At 43.8% G+C, this 19,590-nt stretch overlaps 1 protein-coding gene across 2 annotated transcripts in view; it reads left to right on the forward strand.

The window, feature by feature from the left end:
- The window catches only part of TRIM36 (tripartite motif containing 36), a 213,752-nt gene that overhangs the window by 116,615 nt on the left and 77,547 nt on the right, over positions 1 to 19,590 (forward strand). For both annotated transcript variants that reach the window (XM_033929084.1, XM_033929085.1), the window contains exon 3: positions 12,515 to 12,840. In XM_033929084.1, the coding sequence (XP_033784975.1) occupies positions 12,515 to 12,840 (326 nt within the window). The remainder of the gene's footprint in view (positions 1 to 12,514; positions 12,841 to 19,590) is intronic.

Genomic DNA, 19,590 nt, shown 5'->3' on the forward strand with positions numbered 1-19,590 from the left:
TGACTGCTGTTTTGACGGCTTTTGATTTGGCCAGGTAGTCTGCTCTAGAGTCCTGCTTCCCTGATTGTTTGTAAGAGATGAATGCTTTTTTCCTCTCCTTGATCAGGTCTGAGATCTCCGCAGTAAACCACTGTGGCTTATTGTTCCTTCGCAGTTTACTTACTGATTTTACATAGCTGTTTGTTGCTTCTTGTATGGTTGCTTTCAAAGTAGTTCTTTAAGTAGTTCTTTAAGTAGTTCTTTAAGTAGTTTCTTTAAGTAGTTCTTTAAGTAGTTCTTTAACACTTCAGTGTTAAAAAACTACTTGGAATAATTTCTTTAAAAGGGAGAGCTACCGGTCAGGAAATATTCAGTTCTTTCCATTCTTTTGTGCCAAAGTGTAATCTTCCATTGCATGGACTTGTTTCCATCACTAATGATGGAGCAAGAGCAATGAAAGGTGAGGAGGTTAAGGGTTTCATAGCCCTCTGTAGACAGCGTAGACAGCATGACAATGTCCCAGATTTCCTTTCTTACCACTGCATCATGCACCAGCAAGTTTTGGCAAGCAAGAGACTCAATACAAAGACTGTCATGATATCACTTTTAAAATTGTAAATTCAGTATGTGGAAGATCACTTCAAAGACAGTTTTTCAATCTTACTTTTGATGAAGGGGCAGCGGAAACCCATTTTGCACAAATTTCTGCAAAGATTTTGTGATTTGCTAAATGAAATAAGAAGTTTTTTTGAGAGGGGAGATGACCAAGCAGAGTTGGAAAATGAGTGGTTATGTTATCTGGCATTTCTCGCTGACTTTACAGGCGAACTAAGTGATATGAACCTTGAACTACAAAGTAAAAACAAATGCATTGGCGAGATGATGAGTACAGTTTCATCCAACAAGAGCAAATTTGAGCTAATGATGACTGACCTTGCAAACAACACTTTTGATCATTTTCCTAATACACAGAACCATCTTGGACAACATCCAAATTTTGTTTTTCAGAACAAGAAGTATGTGACAGAAATCTGTTCTGTTATCCAGGAATTCTAAAATAGATTCTGTGACTTCCAAAAAATTGGAACAGTTGTTGGAGTACTTGTCATACCCATTCAAAGTAGATGTGGACATTAAAGAAATTGCAGCTGCTATCAGTAAAAATTACTCATTGACCAAGCCATCTCTTGAAAATGAAATATTAACCCTTAAAAATGACATTTTTCTCAAGACCCGTGCTGAGCAAGAATCGTTTTGGAAGCTAGTGCCTAGAGACAAATTTCCCAACTTGAGAAGATGCAGTGAAGCTGTACACTCCTGTTTCAGTTCAACTTATTTGTGTTCCAACATGATAGATGAACATCTCTAGGATTCCATGAGACTGGCCCTCACACAATATTCACCCAACTTAAAAAAGCTGGTGGATAAAATGCAGGCTCAGATGTCTCACTAATGAGCAAGAGCAAAATATTAAAGACTGTGCAAGATCAGCCTGGATGAATACTCTACCTAAATTTAACACAAATTACTCAAAGTTAAAGAAAGTTAAGACAGTTAAAGAAAGTTATTACTCAATAAAACTAAGAAAAAATGTACTTTCCTTTTCTCCTGGCAGTTTTTACTGGATCTTCGTCTTTGTTTTGTTTTTGCTTAATTTGCTGAACAGTTGATCACATCCAAGTAAATGATAGAAGGTTCATAAAAAATGGGGGTGGGGGGGAAATCCTCCAATTTTATTGGGTTAACATTTCATTTGAATTTGAAACTTAATTTTCATGGTGGTAGATCACCAGCACTTTGGCTGGAAAAAGTAGATCACGACCTGTTCTAGTAATGTCAATAACTGCTGCTTACACTTCAGCAAACCATATACAAGACAATAAAATAGAGTTTAATCTAGAGGCCATACTGTGGCCTCTAACAATGTGTGTATATTCCTTCTCCAAGGGGTGTAATAGTCTCCAGGGGTCTACGAACCCTAACATTTCTACCCATCTAGCAGTCCCCCCAGAGATTGCCCCAAAATTTATTTTGAAGCCATAGTCGTGGGTTCGATCTAGAAAGCAAGTCAAACATTAATTTTAAAATCATCTCACTATTTAAAGACAAAAAGTAAAGAGTCATTTAAGTATACATTTCCCATCTGCAGTAAGCACAAAATATAAATGATTCTACTCTTCTTTGGTTTCTAAACAAGCTGTGAAAACACGGAGTTCTCTTATGTCTAAGCGAATTCCATATTACCTGAATTTTAGAAAAGTGTTAAAAATGTATGTTTAAATGATACCTTCACTATCATTGATTTTTACTTTTTTAATGTAACTCCCAAGAATTGCTTGGCTTTCTTTGATTGTAAACTACGTTTAACCACTTGCTTTGGTGCTTGTGGTTTATGTTAAATGTATTGTTTTGCTTTGAGACCCATTTTCTGTCAGTTTTTCATTTATCGATGTTGCTCTTACCTGGTGCCAGTTTGGCATTAGAAGAGGTAGTGCTTTTCACCAGCTTATTGGGAGAGGAAGCTCTTGTGGTAGCTAGAAATGTAAAAAAGGGTGATAAATGTTTTCAGGTATATTAGTAACAGGAGGAAGGCAAATAATGGAATTTTTTAGCTGAAAGAAGCTAAAAAATGCTTCTGCTCTGTATTCACAGAAGAAAATCCTGGAGAAGGACCGTAATTGGCTGGCATAATTACACATGAGAATGAAGTGGATATTGCACCGTTTACGCAAGAAAGTGTTTATAAACAACTTGAAAAATGAAGGATCTCAGAAGTTCTGGTGGATCCTCTTTAAAAGATTTATTCAATAACCTCCTGGAGATGAGAGAGGCTTAATGGAATTGGAGAAGAGTTGATGTGGTCCATCTTCACAAAAGTGGTCGTGGAGATGAAGTGGGAAACTACATAGACAAATGCAAGGTGATGCACCTGGGCAAGAAAAATAAGGAACATGAATACAAAATGTTAGGTGTAACATTGGCCAAAACTGAACAAGAAAGAGACCTGGGGGTACTGATAGACAGAAACCAGAAGCCGTTGACTCAATGCGCGGCAGCGGTGAAAAAAGCAAACAGAATGTTGGGCATGATAAAGAAGGGGATCACGAGTAGATCGGCGGACGTTATAATGCCACTTTACAGAGCAATGGTCAGACCACACTTGGAGTATTGTGTCCAACACTGGTCTCCTTACCTAAAAAAGGATATAGCCCTGCTGGAAAGGGTGCAGAGACGAGCCACGAAACTAGTAAAAGGTATGGAAAATTTGAGCTACAAAGAACGACTAGGAAGACTGGGACTGTTCACCCTCGAGAAGAGGAGACTGCGAGGGGATATGATTGAGACTTTTAAAATACTGAAAGGATTCAACAAAATAGAGCAAGAATCATCGTTGTTCACATTGTCAAATGTGAAACGGACAAGAGGTCACGGACTAAAGCTGAGGGGCAGCAGGCTCAGGACAAATGTCAGGAAGTTCTGTTTCACACAGCGGGTGGTAGACGCTTGGAATGCTCTCCCGGATGAGGTGGTGACAGAGACTACCATTCTGGGTTTCAAATGTAAGTTGGATGTATACCTCCTTGCAAAACATATTGATGGATACGGGTAACCAGGGTCTCCAACTGGGAGCACCTGGCTTGGCCTCCGCGTGTGTGGGTCGCCAGAATAGATGGACCTAGGGTCTGATCCGACGTAGGCATTTCTTATGTTCTTATGTACATACTAGTAAGCCACACTCAGGTTGTTGGAAAAATAATGGGAAGTGTTGTTGAAGGAAAGGATAGTGAATTTCCTAGAATCCAGTGGGTTACAAGATCCGAGGCACCATGGCTTTATTAAAGGTAAATTGTGCCAACCAAATCTGATTGAATTCTTTGACTGAGTGCCCAGAGAATTGGATCGAAGTTGTGTGCTAGATGAAATTCACTTAGATTTCACGGTTCTGCATAGGACATCGTTGGATAAACTTGATTGGTAGAGTTTAGGACCCAAAGTGGTGAACTGGATTAGTGAACTCACTATTTCCAAGGTCACATAGCAAACTTCAGAGCATACCCTGAAGAAAACCACAGCATGATGGCTGAAATGTTGGTTTCTACATGACAAAGGTACAGCGAGATCCGGAAACCTGAACAAGCTGGATTAGAAATTGATTGATGGGCAGAAGCCAGAGGATGGTAGTTAATGGAATTCGCTCAGAGGAAGGAAAGGTGCCACAAGGATCGGTATTGGGGCTGATGTTTTTCAATATATTTGTAAGCCACATTGTTGAAGGGTTAGAAGGTAAGGTTAGAGAATGACACGAGGAAAAAATTTGTCCCCATCCTGTCTCTGCTTGGTCCCTGCCTCTGCCCCGTCCTCACAAATCATCTGATCCCATCCGCACAAGTCTTGAATAGTTTTATACTGAATTTATGTTATTAAAGTATAAAAAGAAACTATTCTTTACAATTATCATTTTATAAATCTGAGTTCTGGCTGCTGAACTAGAGGAAGAGATCTTCCACTGGCAGGGCTTTGTTTATAAACGTTTATCCACTCGAAAATTTAAGGAGTTAGAAAACAGTGAAGTCTTTTGGGAGTTTTATTCATGACGTCAAACAGTCCAGTGCATTTAAGAACAAGAGTTTTTTAGCAGCGTCCTGATCTTCATTTATCCCGATAGGGGTTACCTTAGTTCCTTCAGCCTAAAAAGAGTTTGAGAAAGTATGATAAATGTGTTAAGGCTTTTATTGATTGTATGTGGAGAAGGTATTTAATAAAGTTCAATATTTTTAATCGGAAGGTCAGAGGTATGAGTTAATTGTTTGTTTTATTTTTTATCTGTTCACAGTGCCCCCTTCCTGATGACGCTATTGCGAAACTCGAGTCGAAGGGAGGCTTTTTTATAGGAACACGGGGGCCGTTAAGGCTACTAAGGGAGATAGTGAAATTTGATACAAGCGCAGAATTCAGCGTTTCACCGCCTTCACAGTTTATACATCAGATAAGTGGTTCTTTGTTTTCATTCTTATGAGCACTTTTTTATGTCATCATCATCTATATTGAAGGCAGGTTGAGGGACTTTGATAGTGCAATGGTGGTCCCTCGATAAAACCAGCGCTTGTACTATTAATGTACTTTTGCAGTTTTTAGTTGGTGACTGAGCACTTTATTAGCACTTGTTGCACTTTATTTATCATCATAATATAGAATTTTTGCTTTGATTGAACATTCAACTTGTGGATAATTTTTTGTATAAACGTTTATCAACACAGCTACAATACTAATTTATCCTAAAGTAAAGAAAAGAAATAGAATTATTTTTTCTACCTTTATCTGGTTTCTGCTTTCCTCATCTTCTCGTCATTCTCTTCCTTCCATCTACTGTCTGCCTTCTCTCTGCTTCTTCTAATGGCATCTGCTCTATTTCTATGCCTCTACCAGAAACTGCCTGTCCCGTACATCTCTTCCGCTCCCCCCCCTTGGTCTAGCATCTGTCTTCTTCCCTTCCATCTCTCACTCCCTCTCCCAGGTATTTTTTTTATCATCTTTCCTTTCCTTCCATCAGATCTGGCATATGTCTCCCCAATCCAGCATGTGCCCTTTTTTTTTCTTTATCCCCTCCTTCCATCTAGTATGTGCTCCCCTCTTTCACTCTCTTTCCCACTTCCCTTCAGCATCTTTTCCACTTTCTCCCCTCCCCACTTCCATACAGTGTCTGCTCCTCCTCCTCTCTCCACTTCCATTCAGCGTCTGCTCTCCTCTCTCCTTCCCACTTCTTTCCAGCATATGTTCCTCTCTCTCCTACCCACTTCCATGCAGTGTCTGCTCCTCCACCCCTCTCTCTCTCTCTACTTCCAGCATGTTCTCCCCTCTCTCTCTCTTCCCCATTTCTCTTCAGCATCTGTTCTTCTCTCCCCTCCTCCTCTCTCTCCACTTCCCTTCACGCGGTCCAGCAGCCCCCTCCCGATTGCCACAGTCCTGGCATCTCTTCCCCTTGTCAGGGCATCTCACTCCTTCCCTTACCGGCGATTTTCAGTTTTCTCTGTCTGAGCGGCCCAAGCCTTTTCACAAGTCGCGTGTGCAGCTGCCTCAACTTCTCTGACACAATTTCCTGTTTCCGCCTGGGCAGCTCGCATCAGAGACTTGTGAAAAGGCTCAGGCCGTTCGGAGAGAGAAAATTAAATCTCTTCCCCTTGTCAGGGCGTCTCCCTTTCTCCCTTCCCCCCACCTTTGCTGGCAATTTTCAGTTTTCTCTGTCACAGCGGCCCAAGCCTTTTAACAAGTCGCGTGCGTGGCTGCCCTGTAACTTCTATGATGCAACTTCCTGTTTCTGCCTGCGCGGCTTGCATCAGAGAAGAAGTTTCAGAGCAGCCGCACGCGCAACTTGTGAAAAGGCTCAGGTTGTTCGGAGAGAGAAAACTGAAAATCGCCAGCGAAGTTGAGGGGAAGGGAGGGAGGGAGATGCCCTGACGAGGGAAGAGATGCTTGGACCGCAGCGATCGGGAGGGAGGAGGCTGCTAGACTGTGTGATCGCAAGAGCTGCTGACCAGGAAGGGTGAGAAGTGAGGCAATGTGCGCAAGATACTTAACTGTGGGGACAAGGCTATTCACCACTCCATGGGGCGGTGAATGGCCTTGTCCCTGTATCCGCGGCAACCAGTTTTTTTTCCTCCCCATTCTGACAGGTTACCCGTGGCTAGCCACTGGTAACAGTTGCTGTGTCATTCTCTAGGTAAGGTTTGCCTTTTTGCGGATGATATCAAGATTTATAACCAGAGTCCACATCCTGGAAGGAGTAGAAAACATGAAAAAGAATCGGCAAATAAAATTCAATATGAAGAAGTGCAGAGTGATGGGGAAATAAAAATCCAAGGGAACCACATGTGCTGAGAGGTGAGAGGCTGATATACACAGATGGGGAGAGTGACCTTGGGGTGATAGTGTCTGAGGATCTGAAGGTAACGAAACAGTGTGACAAGAAGGCTGGGCTGTATAGGAAGGCATAACCAGAAGAAAGGTGGTGTTGATACCCCTGTACAGATCATTGGCGAGGCCTCACCTGGAGTACTGTGTTAAGTTTTGGAGGCTGTATCTGGCTAAGGATGTAAAAAGACTTGAAGCAGTCCAGAGAAAAGTGACAAAAATGGTATGGGGCTTGCACCAAAAGATGTACAAGAAGAGATTGGAAGACCTGAATATGTATACTCTAGAGGAGAGGAGGAACAGGGGAGATATGATGCAGGCGTTTAAATACTTGAAAGGTATTAATATAGAAACAAATTATTTTTCATAGAGAGGGTAGTAGATGCCTAGAATGGCCTCCTGAGGGAGGTGGTAGAGATGAAAATGATAATGGAATTCAAAAAAGCATGGGATGAACATAGAGGATCTCTAATTAGAAAATGAATGGTATAAAACAAACTAAGACTAGTACCGGGCAATCCTTCACAGTCTGTGTCCTATATATGATGATTTGGTTTAGGATAAGCTGGGGAGGGCTTTGATATACACTCCAATGACAGGATGGTTAGTATAGCCTGGGGAGGGATTCAGTGGCAACTCCAGCAGTGGGAACCTAAAGACAGTACCGGGCAGACTTCTACGGTATATTACCCAGAAATATTAAAAGACAATTTAACCATGGATATAGGAGTGTGGCAGACTGGTAGACCGTTCAGGTCTTTATCTGCTGTCATTTACTGTGTGTCCAGGCAAGGACCTGTACATCTATGCGCTTGCTCAGTCTTTGGTGTGAATCTAGTAGTTTAGCAGACACTTGGCCTTATCATGAGGAGTATTTTGTGGTGTCTGACCACTCTTGAGTGTCTGATGAACCAATGGAGCTTTTGGAGAAGAGCGCCCTTGGTCTCCATTCAGACCCTTCCCCACCTTAGAAAAGAAGATTCTTCCCTAAAGGAGCTCTCTTAACAGTTTTCTGGGGGGCATGACTAAAGTCATCTATTAAAAAAAAAAAAAAGTCTGGCTAATTTTCTAAAAGAAAAGTCCATAGGCCATTATTGAGATGACTTGGGAAAATCCATGGCTTATTCCTAGGATAAGCAGCATAAAATCTGTTTTACTAGTTGGGATCTAGCTAGGTACTTGGGACCTGGATTGGTCACTGTTGGAAAGAGGATGCTGGACTTGATAGACCTTTGGTCTGTCCCAGAATGGCAATTAAGTTCTTATGGAGGACGAGCTCAGGGCTGACATGTTCGACATTTTTGACCCCCAGGAAGCTGTGACAGTGCCCATGCACAGCATCCTAAGATCTATTTTTAGAAAGACAGATGCAGAGTTCAGAAGGCTCCTGGATTCAAGAAGCAGCAGCTTACTCACTATTATATGGTATTTGAATCTTCTGTCAAAAAGTCTGTATTCAAGAATCCTTGCTTTGGTGCCACGGGAGTGAGATGCTAGAACTCAATATTTTTGGAGGGAAGTTTTTCAAAGTTCTAAGCTTATGTTCTGCATACAGTCCTACCCCAACTCTTCATGAGCATCTACATATGGAACTTTGGTGTGCAGTGTAGAAGAGTTTGCATACACTCTACTTTCAGAGAGGACCATGGAACTTTGTGGTCTAGTAGTTGAGCAGGAGTGTTGAAAGCACTAATATTTTCCAACAACACCGTCAATGTTTCATATAATCCAAAGCAAAAACCGGCATTGGAAATTCTTTTCAAAAATATACTTTTTTAAAATGCAATTTTTTAGTTGATTTTAAGTATTCAGATCATGCCAACCACCAGCCAATTTATTCTTAGGCTCACTTCTCTTGTTGGCTTGTATCTCATCAGACATAAATTATATTTTCATAAAGTGCTCCGTGCAATTCATGTGCATAATTAATTGTGAAAATCAATTCCAAATTTTAAATTAATAAGTTAAAAACTTTGTACTTAAGTTTAACCGTAGTTTTGTCAGCTAAATCTTTGAACATCAGGTTGGACCTATGGGTTCAACATGTTTCACTTGAAGGCTTTGTCAAGAACAAGTCCCCTGTAAACAAAAAGCAAAGTGGTAAACATCTTCACATATCTGCAAGATCATAATTTGAAACATTCATAGCATTGAACTTAACGTAAAATTACCCCTTTTGTTTTGCTCTACAGCATCCCGACTACCAATCTTCTATCTAAAGATGGCTGCGGTGTTCTTTACTCTCGTTTAAAGCATGAGTCATCAAGTCAAAGGACAATAAGGGTCATATATGCGAATGCTGAAAAACCACGAATACGGTTTTTAGCAGGGGAGACAGGAGAGGGCAGCTGGAGCGCCGACGAGTGAAGGAAATCACTCGCAGTATGCTCTGACCGCCTCTTCCTGTACTAAAGTTGGGCCTCCCCAATCAGGAGCTGCATGTCAAAGCAGCTCCTGATTGGTGAGGCCTGACTTTAGTACAGGAAGAGGTGGTTAGAGCATATTGCGAGTGATTTCCTTCACTTACTGGTGCTTCGGCTGCCCTCTCCTGTCTCCCCTGCTAAAAACCGTATTTGTGGTTTTTCAGCATTCGCATATATGACCCTCATTGTCCTTTGGTCTGATGCAATAAACAGTTCTTATGAGTTAAATGTTCTACATCTACAAAAGTGCAACCTCTTCCCCGACAATAGGTGTATATCAGAACTGAGACATTTTCCAAGGAAGTTACCATACAAAAATATATTCTGATAATCATGTCATCTCAGTAATAACATAATTCTCTTCACTACCAGGCACAATGTGAAATACATAACCTGAAAAATCCTAACACAATATACTCATATATGTAGCAAATATGTCATACAATAGTAGCACTAATTCTATGACTTAAACAACAAGAACACTACCTATAAATAGGCAGCACCATAGATACTACACTGGGCCCTAAAACACAAATAAACCTACGAGGGGGTGCTGAAAGCGTTCTCAGCCCAACCAAGAAGAGAATGACGTGGATGTGGTTCAATCAGTGATCTGAAACAATGTCAAAACATAGAATTTTGGTTTTGCAAGTTGGAACTTGATGAAATAAAATGAGTCTCTTCAGTGGCAAAATAATGCTCAGAATTTAGGAAGTTGGTTCGTTGGGTTGAGAACTTTTCAGCACCCCCTCTTATAGAAAAAATAGAACAAATGGAAATATTTTTTCACTCAGAAAATAGTTAAGCTTTGGCAATCATGGCCAGAGAATGTGGAAAGAGTTAATGTAGCTGGTTTTAAAAAATGATTTGGACAAGTTCCTGGAGGAAAGTCCATAAACTGCTGTAGAGACAGACATGGAAGAAACCACTGCTTGCCCTGGATCAGTGGCATGGAATGCTACTACAGTGGTGCCTCGCATAACGGACGCCTCGCACAGCGAACGCTGCGCACAACGAACTTTATGTCGTGATTCGTACAACGGACTTCGTTTCACACAACGAAGTCGCCCGAGCTGCATCCTTCCGGGGTTCCTTCTCCTTACCTGCCCTGTCGCAGCACACAGCCGAACGGAAATCTTCCCGATGTCAGCGCTGATGTCGGAGGGAGGGCTTAAGCAAAGCCCTCCCTTCCTCCGACGTCAGCGCTGACATCAGGAAGACTTCATCTCTCGAGGAACCTACAGTTAGAGCGAAACGGAGACGCTCCGTTGAGCGTTTAATCATAGCCGAGTGTTGATTGTATTTATCATCATATACAGTCATCAGTTGCCCTGGGCCCCGGATAAAAGCTAAGTACTAATAGCCAAATACTTTTTTGCTTTATAAGAATTGAGAAGTGTCTACGAGTAGGAAGAAGGCAATGGCGAACGAAAGAGGGGGGAGGGGGCGGTCCGCCTCGAAGAATGTGCACAGCTGGTCAGGTCCCCCGATCGACCGACAACAGGCCCGGCCGACAAACCTCCCTGCCCTGTAGCCGCGAATCTAAATTACCTCTTACAGCAGCTTCAATAATCCAGCTGCTGTAAGAAGGTAATTTAGATTCGCGGCTACAGGACAGGGAGATTTGTCCGACCGGGCCTGTTCTGTTGTCGGTCGGGTGCAAAAGCGCCACAAAGGTGGAGGCAGGGAGGGAGGAAAGGTGGAGTGGAGAAGAAAAGACGCTTAAGGGGGGAGAAGGCCCCTGAAAGCACATGTTGGAGCAGGGGATGAGAGGGAGGGAGAGAAGGGGAAATATTGGACAAGGGCAGAAGGGATGCTAAATCATAGGGTGACAGGCAGAGAGAACAACAGGAAAAAGAGTGGAAGCAATCTTGAACCCTGAGGGTGAGGGCAGAGAGAGGTGGTGAGATGATTGATCATGGGGAGAGGGACAAAAGGGAATAGAGATGGGATAGGAAGATAGTGGAAGTAAAAGGACAGGGAGATGTATGTTTTTAGATGTATCTAAATAAAAATAATAACAAAAAATTTATCTTTTTTATGTCATCTTAGCATATTTTATGCTGCAGAACGAATTATTTTTTTTTACATGTATTCCTATGGGAAAACGCGTTTCACATAACGAACGTTTCACATAACAAACTTGCTCCTGGAACCAATTAAGTTCGTTGTGTGAGGCACCACTGTATTTGGGTTTTTGCCAGGTACTTGTGACTTGGCTTGGTCTCTGAAGACGGGATACTGGGCTAGATGGATCATTGATCTGATCCAGTAAGGCTATTCTTATTCTTATAACTCCTACAGATCTCTATACAGAAACTACATTCATACAGAATACCATGCTTCAGTCACATTCAAAATAAAGACACTCGCCAAATACAGAACAAGAGATCACAAATTAGAAATGAAAATATGAAGTAAAAAATTGAACTTGGAACCTCAAAAAGTCAACTTAGGCATATATGCAAAATAAGAAAAAAATAAATATAAATGCCCACTGAACACAATAACAAAAATTCACATTTCCAAAGCTAACCTAATCCAATTAATACATTAAAAATAAAACATTTCTTCTACCTTTGCTGTATGATCTTTTTTTTTTTTTTTCAACATTCTGATTATGTTCTCTTCTGCTTTTTGTTTGTTTTCTACTGGCAATCAAGTTTAAGATGAATGGGGAGGGAGGGACAACTTTGAGAAAGATGAGTGAGAAGCTGGTCAGTGGATGGAAGAAGGGGAGGGAAAAGCAGAGTCAGATGTCAAGCAGAAGAAGAGAGTGAAGGCATGTTTCAATTTACTTTTTTGATCAAATAAGGGCTGGTACACACCTTTTTTTGTTATAGTCTATTTACTTCATTTAAGTGAAAGGTTATGTACCTCATAAGACTTATTCCCATAGTTCTCCTGTAAGTTGTACTGGAGACACATAAAAACCAGTGGGAACGGACAATGAATAAACAAGACCTTTTTACATCAGTGATCCTCTGTGGAGTGTTCATTGTCTGTTCCCACTGGATTTTTGTGTGTTTTTGAACCCGTGGTTTTTTTAATGTCCTGTTGGACTTTTTGGTGTTAGTTGAACTGAAGAGTCATAGTGGAATTAGGAAAATAAAATGCAGGACTGTCCCTTTATCAATTTTGCAAATAACTTATTTCTTGCTGTTATGTTGCTATAGCTAATCTAGGATATGTTATCCATACAGGCTCAAAGCGCAACGCTCTGAATGCTAAATTCACCACTTTATTATGTCCTGGTTGTCAACATGATATAGAGCTTGGAGAACGTGGCATCAATGGTTTGTTTCGAAACTTTACCTTGGAAACTATTGTTGAACGATATAGGCAAGCAGCTAGAGCAGCAACGGCTATTCTGTGTGATCTTTGCAAACCTCCACCTCAAGAATCAACTAAAAGCTGCATGGATTGTAATGCAAATTACTGCAATGAATGCTTCAAGATAAATCACCCTTGGGGGACTTCAAAAGCTCAGCATGAGTTTGTGGGACCAACTACTCCTTTCAGGCCAAAGGTAAGTGTAATATACAGCATGGGAATACTTAACCAATATTAACATCAGCGAAGCAGTCTGCTTCTTAAGGCTTCCATTCAGGTGCATCCTTTGAGGATGTATTTTTGCTTTGTGGCTTTTACAGTTTTTAAAAGTTTTAAACAGCTATGACTGTCAAAGCATCTATTTTCTAAAAGTGATATACCATAGGCACACACATTTGCATCTTCCCTAAGGCAGATATAACTTACTAATGACTGGATCATATGCATTTATTTGTATAAAACATTTATATAATTGCTGTTCCAATGCAATAGGTGAGACATTATAGACAAGTGGGTAGTGTCCCCATGGCCACGTGCCATGTGCAGAAGGAATCCAGTTCAGATTTTTCTGTGTTCCTCTTCTGTACTTCACTGTGCTCCTTAGCTCCTTGTTCCTTCTGCACATGTGCTTGCAGGAGTATGTTCATTCTGCTCTCCACATTTTATTATTTTATTCACTGTGTTTAGTCCTTCTTTTTTCTTCAGGATTCTTGTGCTCAGCTCATTTCTTTCACTTTGCCTGCATTGAGAACACACAAACTTCTGTCTGTAGCTGACAGACCAATCCCAGTGCATATATAGTGGATACCTGTTAGCCAGCCTGCTTAGTTTCTTTGGAACTCAAGGCTGTCTCTGAAATTGTTTCACCTACTGTTAAGCAGGGGTCGAGTGCAGGCTGTTAGGCAGGGTGCTGCTGCGTCTTGTTGCTTCCGCCCATCCCGATGCATGTCTATCAGTTAGCAGGGGTGGAAGTGCAGTCAAGCATGGGGTCTGACTGGCAGTTTAAACATCAGCTTTGCAGAGCCATTCCCAGCATGAGGCAGTGATTCTCTAATCCAGCTATTGTAAGAGAGCTGAGGCAGCCTGCAGCACAGATCCACAAACAATGCACAGCGAGTATAGGCTGTTACAGCCTGTGAGTTGAATCGGGGGAGGTCTGAAAAGGTTTTTTCCCCAAGGTTTCTGCATGTTCCCTGTGTTCCCCCACCTGAAAAATCCTGAAATTGTCATTTTTTAAACTTTGCTAAGTGTGGTAAATATTGCAATTTTGGTGTGAAATTTCATAGTGGTTCCCATCTTGGATTTTTTTTCAATAGCTCCCTTCTCCATTTTTTTCAACAGCTCCCTGCTTCTCCAAAACTGCAATTTTTGCCTCAGACCTTGTTGGGATGGAGTCCGTAGGCTCTCCTAATGTGAATTCTTGCCAAAATTGTGCAAATTAGATGCTTTAGGAGCGTCCTTGTATCATGTGGTGCAGCCAGGAGGGGTGGCAGCACAAACCTTAGTCAAGCAGGTGACAAAATGCTCAGCTGGCTTGGTGGGGCAGCCTTTATTATTTTTGGGGCTCGACACAACTTATTGTTCCATGCAAACGATTGCGGTCCTTCTGCAGCCTCTGAAACATGGTTCATTCATCAGAGGGCGACTATGCACCCCAGGAGCCGGAGACTCTCAGAGTTTCTGAAACAGTTGTTAAAAAAACCTAAACTTTTCAAGGCAGGTGTTCTTCTGTGCAGTCCCACTCCGCATCCGCTGCGTCTCCTAGTGGCATTGCTTCTCTGGGCATATCCTTGTCTCAGTCAGCCGTTGTTCCTGATCGGCCTGATTCTGGCTTTTGTTCTGATGTCCAGCTTGCTGACCCCTTATTTCAATGTGCAGTGTTTCTAAGGATGGGGGACCAGGGACTGTATGCTGGATCTTCAGATCCTTCAGGGGCTCTAGGACCTGGGGACGATCCTACAGTTCTGTGCTTATTTCAGTCTGTGGCTTTGCCAAATCTTATTTCTGAGTCTTTTCAGGAATTGCATTTGGTTGCTCAGTCATAAGAACATAAGAGTTGCCTCCGCTGAGGCAGACCAAAGGTCCATCTTGCCCAGCGGTCCGCTCCCGCGGCGGCCCATCAGGCCTAATTGCCTGAACAGTGTCCCTGACTAATTTTGTAACTGCCTCTAATCCTATTCCTATAACCTACCTCTACTCCTATCTGTACCCCTCAATCCCTTTGTCCTCCATGTACCTATCCAACCCTTCTTTGAAGCCCTGTATCGTGCTCCTGCTTATCACATCCTCCGGTAGCGCGTTCCATGTATCCACCACCCTCTGGGTGAAAAAGAACTTCTTGGTGTTTGTTCTAAACCTTTCCCCTTTCAATTTCTCTGAGTGCCCCCTTGTACTTGTGGTTCCCCATAATTGGAAAAATCTGTCTCTGTCTACTCTTTCGATGCCCTTCATGATCTTGAAGGTTTCTATCATGTCTCCTCTAAGTCTCCGCTTTTCCAGGGAGAAAAGCCCCAACTTTTTCAGTCTGTCAGTATATGAGAGGTCCTCCATACCCTTTATTAGCTTAGTTGCTCTTCTCTGGACTCCCTCAAGTACCGCCATGTCCTTCTTGAGGTACGGCGACCAGTACTGGACACAGTACTCCAGGTGCGGGCGCACCATTGCACGATACAGTGGCAGGATGACTTCCTTCGTCCTGGTCGTGATACCCTTCTTAATGATACCCAACATTTTGTTTGCCTTCCTTGAGGCTGTGGCGCACTGCGCCGACGCCTTCAATGATGTGTCTACCATCACTCCCGGGTCTCTTTCAAGGTTACTCACCCCTAGCGGTGATCCCCCCATTTTGTAAATGAACATCGTGTTCTTTTTTCCTACATGCATGACCTTGCATTTCCCTATGTTGAAGCTCATTTGCCACTTTTTGGCCCACTCTTCCAGCGCTGTCAGATCTTTTTGGAGATCTTTGCAGTCCTCCGTGTTTTCAACCCTGCTGTATAGTTTGGTGTCATCCGCAAATTTAATAACCTCACATTTTGTTCCTGCCTCCAGGTCATTAATAAACATATTGAACAGGAGCGGTCCCAGCACCGACCCCTGCGGAACTCCGCTCGTGACTCATTGCCAGTCTGAGTAATGACCCTTTACTCTAACCCTCTGTTTCCTGTCCGCCAGCCAGTTTTTGATCCATCGGTGGACCTCCCCTTGCACCCCGTGGTTCCATAGCTTCCTTAGCAGTCTTTCGTGTGGTACCTTGTCGAAGGCTTTTTGGAAGTCAAGGTAAATGATGTCTATAGATTCCCCTTTATCCACCTGGCTGTTTACCCCCTCAAAGAAGTATAATAAGTTTGTGAGGCATGACCTGCCCTTGCAGAAGCCATATTGGCTCGGCTTTAGCTGCCCAGTGTTTTCGATGTGTTCCCAGATGCTGTCTTTAATCAGCGCTTCCATCATCTGTCCCGGGACCGAGGTCAAGCTCACCGGCCTGTAGTTTCCTGGGTCTCCCCTTGAGCCTTTCTTGAAGATGGGCGTGACATTTGCTATTTTCCAGTCTTCCGGAATCTCTCCAGTTTTTAAGGATAGGTTGCATATTTGTCGAAGTGGCTCTGCTATTTCGTTCCTTAGTTCCTTGAGTACCCTTGGGTGAATGCCGTCCGGACCTGGTGATTTGTCGCTCTTTAGCCTGTCTATCTGCCTGAGAACATCCACCTTGCTCACCTCTAGTTGGACCAGATTTTCATCCTGATCTCCTTTTACGATCTCCTCGGGTTCCGGAATGTTGGTATCAGCTATCTTCTTTTCCTCTTTTACCACTCCCTTTCTGTCTCCATCATCCAAGGGTCCCACTTCCTCCCTTGCTGGTTGCTTCCCCTTGACGTACCTGAAGAATGATTTGAAGTTTGTTGCTTCCCCCGCCAGTCTCTCTTCATATTCTCTTTTTGCTTTCCTAACCACTCGGTGACACTCCTTTTGTTGTTTTTTGTGCTCCTTTTGGTTGTCCTCTGATTGGTCCTTTTTCCATTTTTTGAATGATACCTTCTTGTCACTTATTGCCTTTTTCACTACATTTGTTATCCACACTGGGTTTTTTGTTCTATTTTTTTTTTGCACCCTTTCCTGAACTTGGGGACGCACAGGTTTTGTGCTTCGTGCACCGTGCCCTTGAGTAAGATCCAGGCTTTTTCTACGGACTCCATCCTCCTTGCGGTGTCGTTGAGTATCTTTCCCACCATTTTCCTCATGGCATCATAATTTCCTTTTTTGAAGTTCAGTGCTGTCGTTGTAGTTCTTTTCACCTTTGATGATCCAATTTCTAGCCTGTACTGGATCGTGTTGTGATCGCTGTTTCCTAGTGGGGCTAGTACCTCCACCTCTTTAGCGGGTCCCCCTAGTCCGGTGAAGATTAGGTCAAGAGTGGCATCTCCCCGTGTTGGTTCCATGAAACAGTCCCTCGTGACCTCCAGGAATTTGGTCTCCCTCATGCAGTTTGAGTGCCCTATACTCCAGTCTATTCCCGGGTAGTTGAAGTCCCCCATCACCACCACACTTCCGCTTTTGCATACCTGCCCCAGTTCAGCCTCCAGATCCTGGTCGATTTCTTCCGTTTGTCCTGGTGGGCGATAGTACAGACCCAATTTTATGTCTGCTTCAGTTCCTCCGGATAGCTTTACCCATAGTGATTCCAAGTCATCCGCCCTTGCTGTTGTTTCCATCCTGGTTGAAGGTATGGAATACTTTATATATAGCGCTATTCCTCCACCCTTTTTGTGTGACCTATCTCTCCTGTAGAGTTTGAACCCTGGTAAAGCCACATCCCATTTGTTGTCATCAGTCCACCACGTTTCTGGGACTCCATTTATGTCTAAGCCCTTTTTGTTGGCTAAGACTTCCAGCTCTCCCATTTTAGTCCTTAGGCGCCTAGCATTTGTGTATAGGCACTGTAAGTCCCGGTTGTTCGCCTTCCTTGCTGGTTTTCTTCGTGGTTTGGCGCTCCTGGCGACCCCCTCGTGAGTTGCCAGTCCCCAAGCCTTGTCTCGGTCATCCTCCTCCTGTGGTGTGTCTGTTTCGTCCTCAGCCTGTTTCCCCATTTTTGGTTGTCCCTCTGGATTCCGTTGTTCTCTGTTAGTCCTGTTTGCCAATTTCATTTGTGCCCTAGACCCTGCAATTTGTTCTTAGGTCCTTCTTCAAAAAATTCCAACTCAGTCCTGAGCCCTCTTTTACAGTGTCCTTGTTCAATGTCCTTGGCCCTGGGCCCTCTGCATTGCGTCCTTAGGTCCTTTTCCCAAAATTTCCCACTCAGTCCCGATCCCTTTTTTACAATGTCCTTGCTCAATGTCCTTGACCCTTCCTTCTGGTTGTCTGGTGCACACTCGCAGTCTTCCACCTTTCCCTGGCACTCTGATATGATAATTTAAAATCAGCAATGTGACTATCTAGAAGGTGCTCTTATGTTAGTGAGGATCATGTCTTGCTTGTTACCCTCTGGCACTGGAGTGCCTGCAGGTTCTGGATCAACCTAAAGTGGGATTCTTTGGTTACGCAGGTGCCTAACTGCACCTCTCTACCCAGGGAAAGTGCTGTGGTGCTTACTTATATGCCGGACTGATGTGTGGACTAGAGAGCTGCACGGGGACGACGGGAATCCCGCGGGCATCCCGCGGGTTCCCCCTTCGGGTCACGGGGATCCCGTGGGGATGCCCCCTAGGGTCGCGGGGATCCCGTGGGGACGCTTCCGAGGGTTGCGGGGTTCCTGCGGGGCTGGATGTACTAAGTCGCACGGCTTTTCTCCCTACCTGCTCTGCTTGCAGCACAGAGCCGAACGGAAGTCTTCCTGACGTCAGCGCTGACATCGGAGGGGAGGGAGGGCTTAAACAAAGCCCTCCCTCCCTCCGATGTCAGTGCTGACGTTGGGAAGACTTCCGTTCGGCTCTGTGCTGCAGGTAGGGTAGGTAAGGAGGAGTGTCCTCGCGGCTCGAGTGGCTACCAAGGGAGGGGGGCGGTCCGCCCCGCCCTGGGTGCAGCACAGCCGGCCAGGTCCCCTTACTTTTGTGGCGCTTTCCCGACCGACCGACAACAGCCCTGGTCCGACAAACCTCCCTGCCCTTAACCGCGAATCTAAATTACCTTCTTACAGCAGCTTACGGGGCTGTTGTGCTGCACCCGGGGCGGGAGAGAAGGAGGGGGGGGAGAAGGACGCTGAAAGCACATGGGGAAGACAAAGGGGTGGAGAAGGATGCTGAAAGGACTTGGGGAAGACGGGGGTGGTGGAGAAGGATGCTGAAAGGCCATGGGGAAGACGGGGGGGGGGTGGAGAAGGACGCTGAAAGGCCATGGGGAAGACAGAGAGGGGGGTGGAGAAGGACGCTGAAAGGCCATAGGGAAGACAGAGAGGGAGAAGGACGCTGATAGGACATGGGGAAGACAGAGGGGGGAGAAGAACACTGAAAGGACATGGGGAAGACAGAGGGGGGAGAAGGACGCTGACAGGACATGGGGGAGATGGGGGGGGGGAGAAGGACGCTGAAAGGAAATGGGGAAGAGAGAGTGGGAAGAAGACAGAGATGCCAGACTATGGGGGGAGCGGAGGGAAGAAGATGGGTGCCAGACCAATTTGGAAGGGGGGAGAAAGGGAGAAGCACAGTAACAGAGCAAATGGAAGACGCAGAAGGAAGAGAGACAGTGGGTGGAAGGAACTGAATGAGAACATGAGGAAAGCAGAAACCAGGCAACAAAGGTAGGAAAAGAATTCTATTTTTTTTTTTTGCTTCAGGCTAAAGTAGTAAATTAGTTGTGTTGATAAAAATTTATAAACAAAAGAGGCTCTGGTAGAAACCCGTTTACAAAGTATGTATTGTTCCCAATTAATATTTCCAAATTAATAAAGTCTTTTTGCTTATTTGTAAATGGGTTTCTACCAGAGCCTTTAATTCAATAGCATAATTAAATG

The sequence above is a fragment of the Geotrypetes seraphini genome, chromosome 1, assembly GCF_902459505.1.
Source record: "Geotrypetes seraphini chromosome 1, aGeoSer1.1, whole genome shotgun sequence".
Classification (NCBI taxonomy): domain Eukaryota; kingdom Metazoa; phylum Chordata; class Amphibia; order Gymnophiona; family Dermophiidae; genus Geotrypetes; species Geotrypetes seraphini.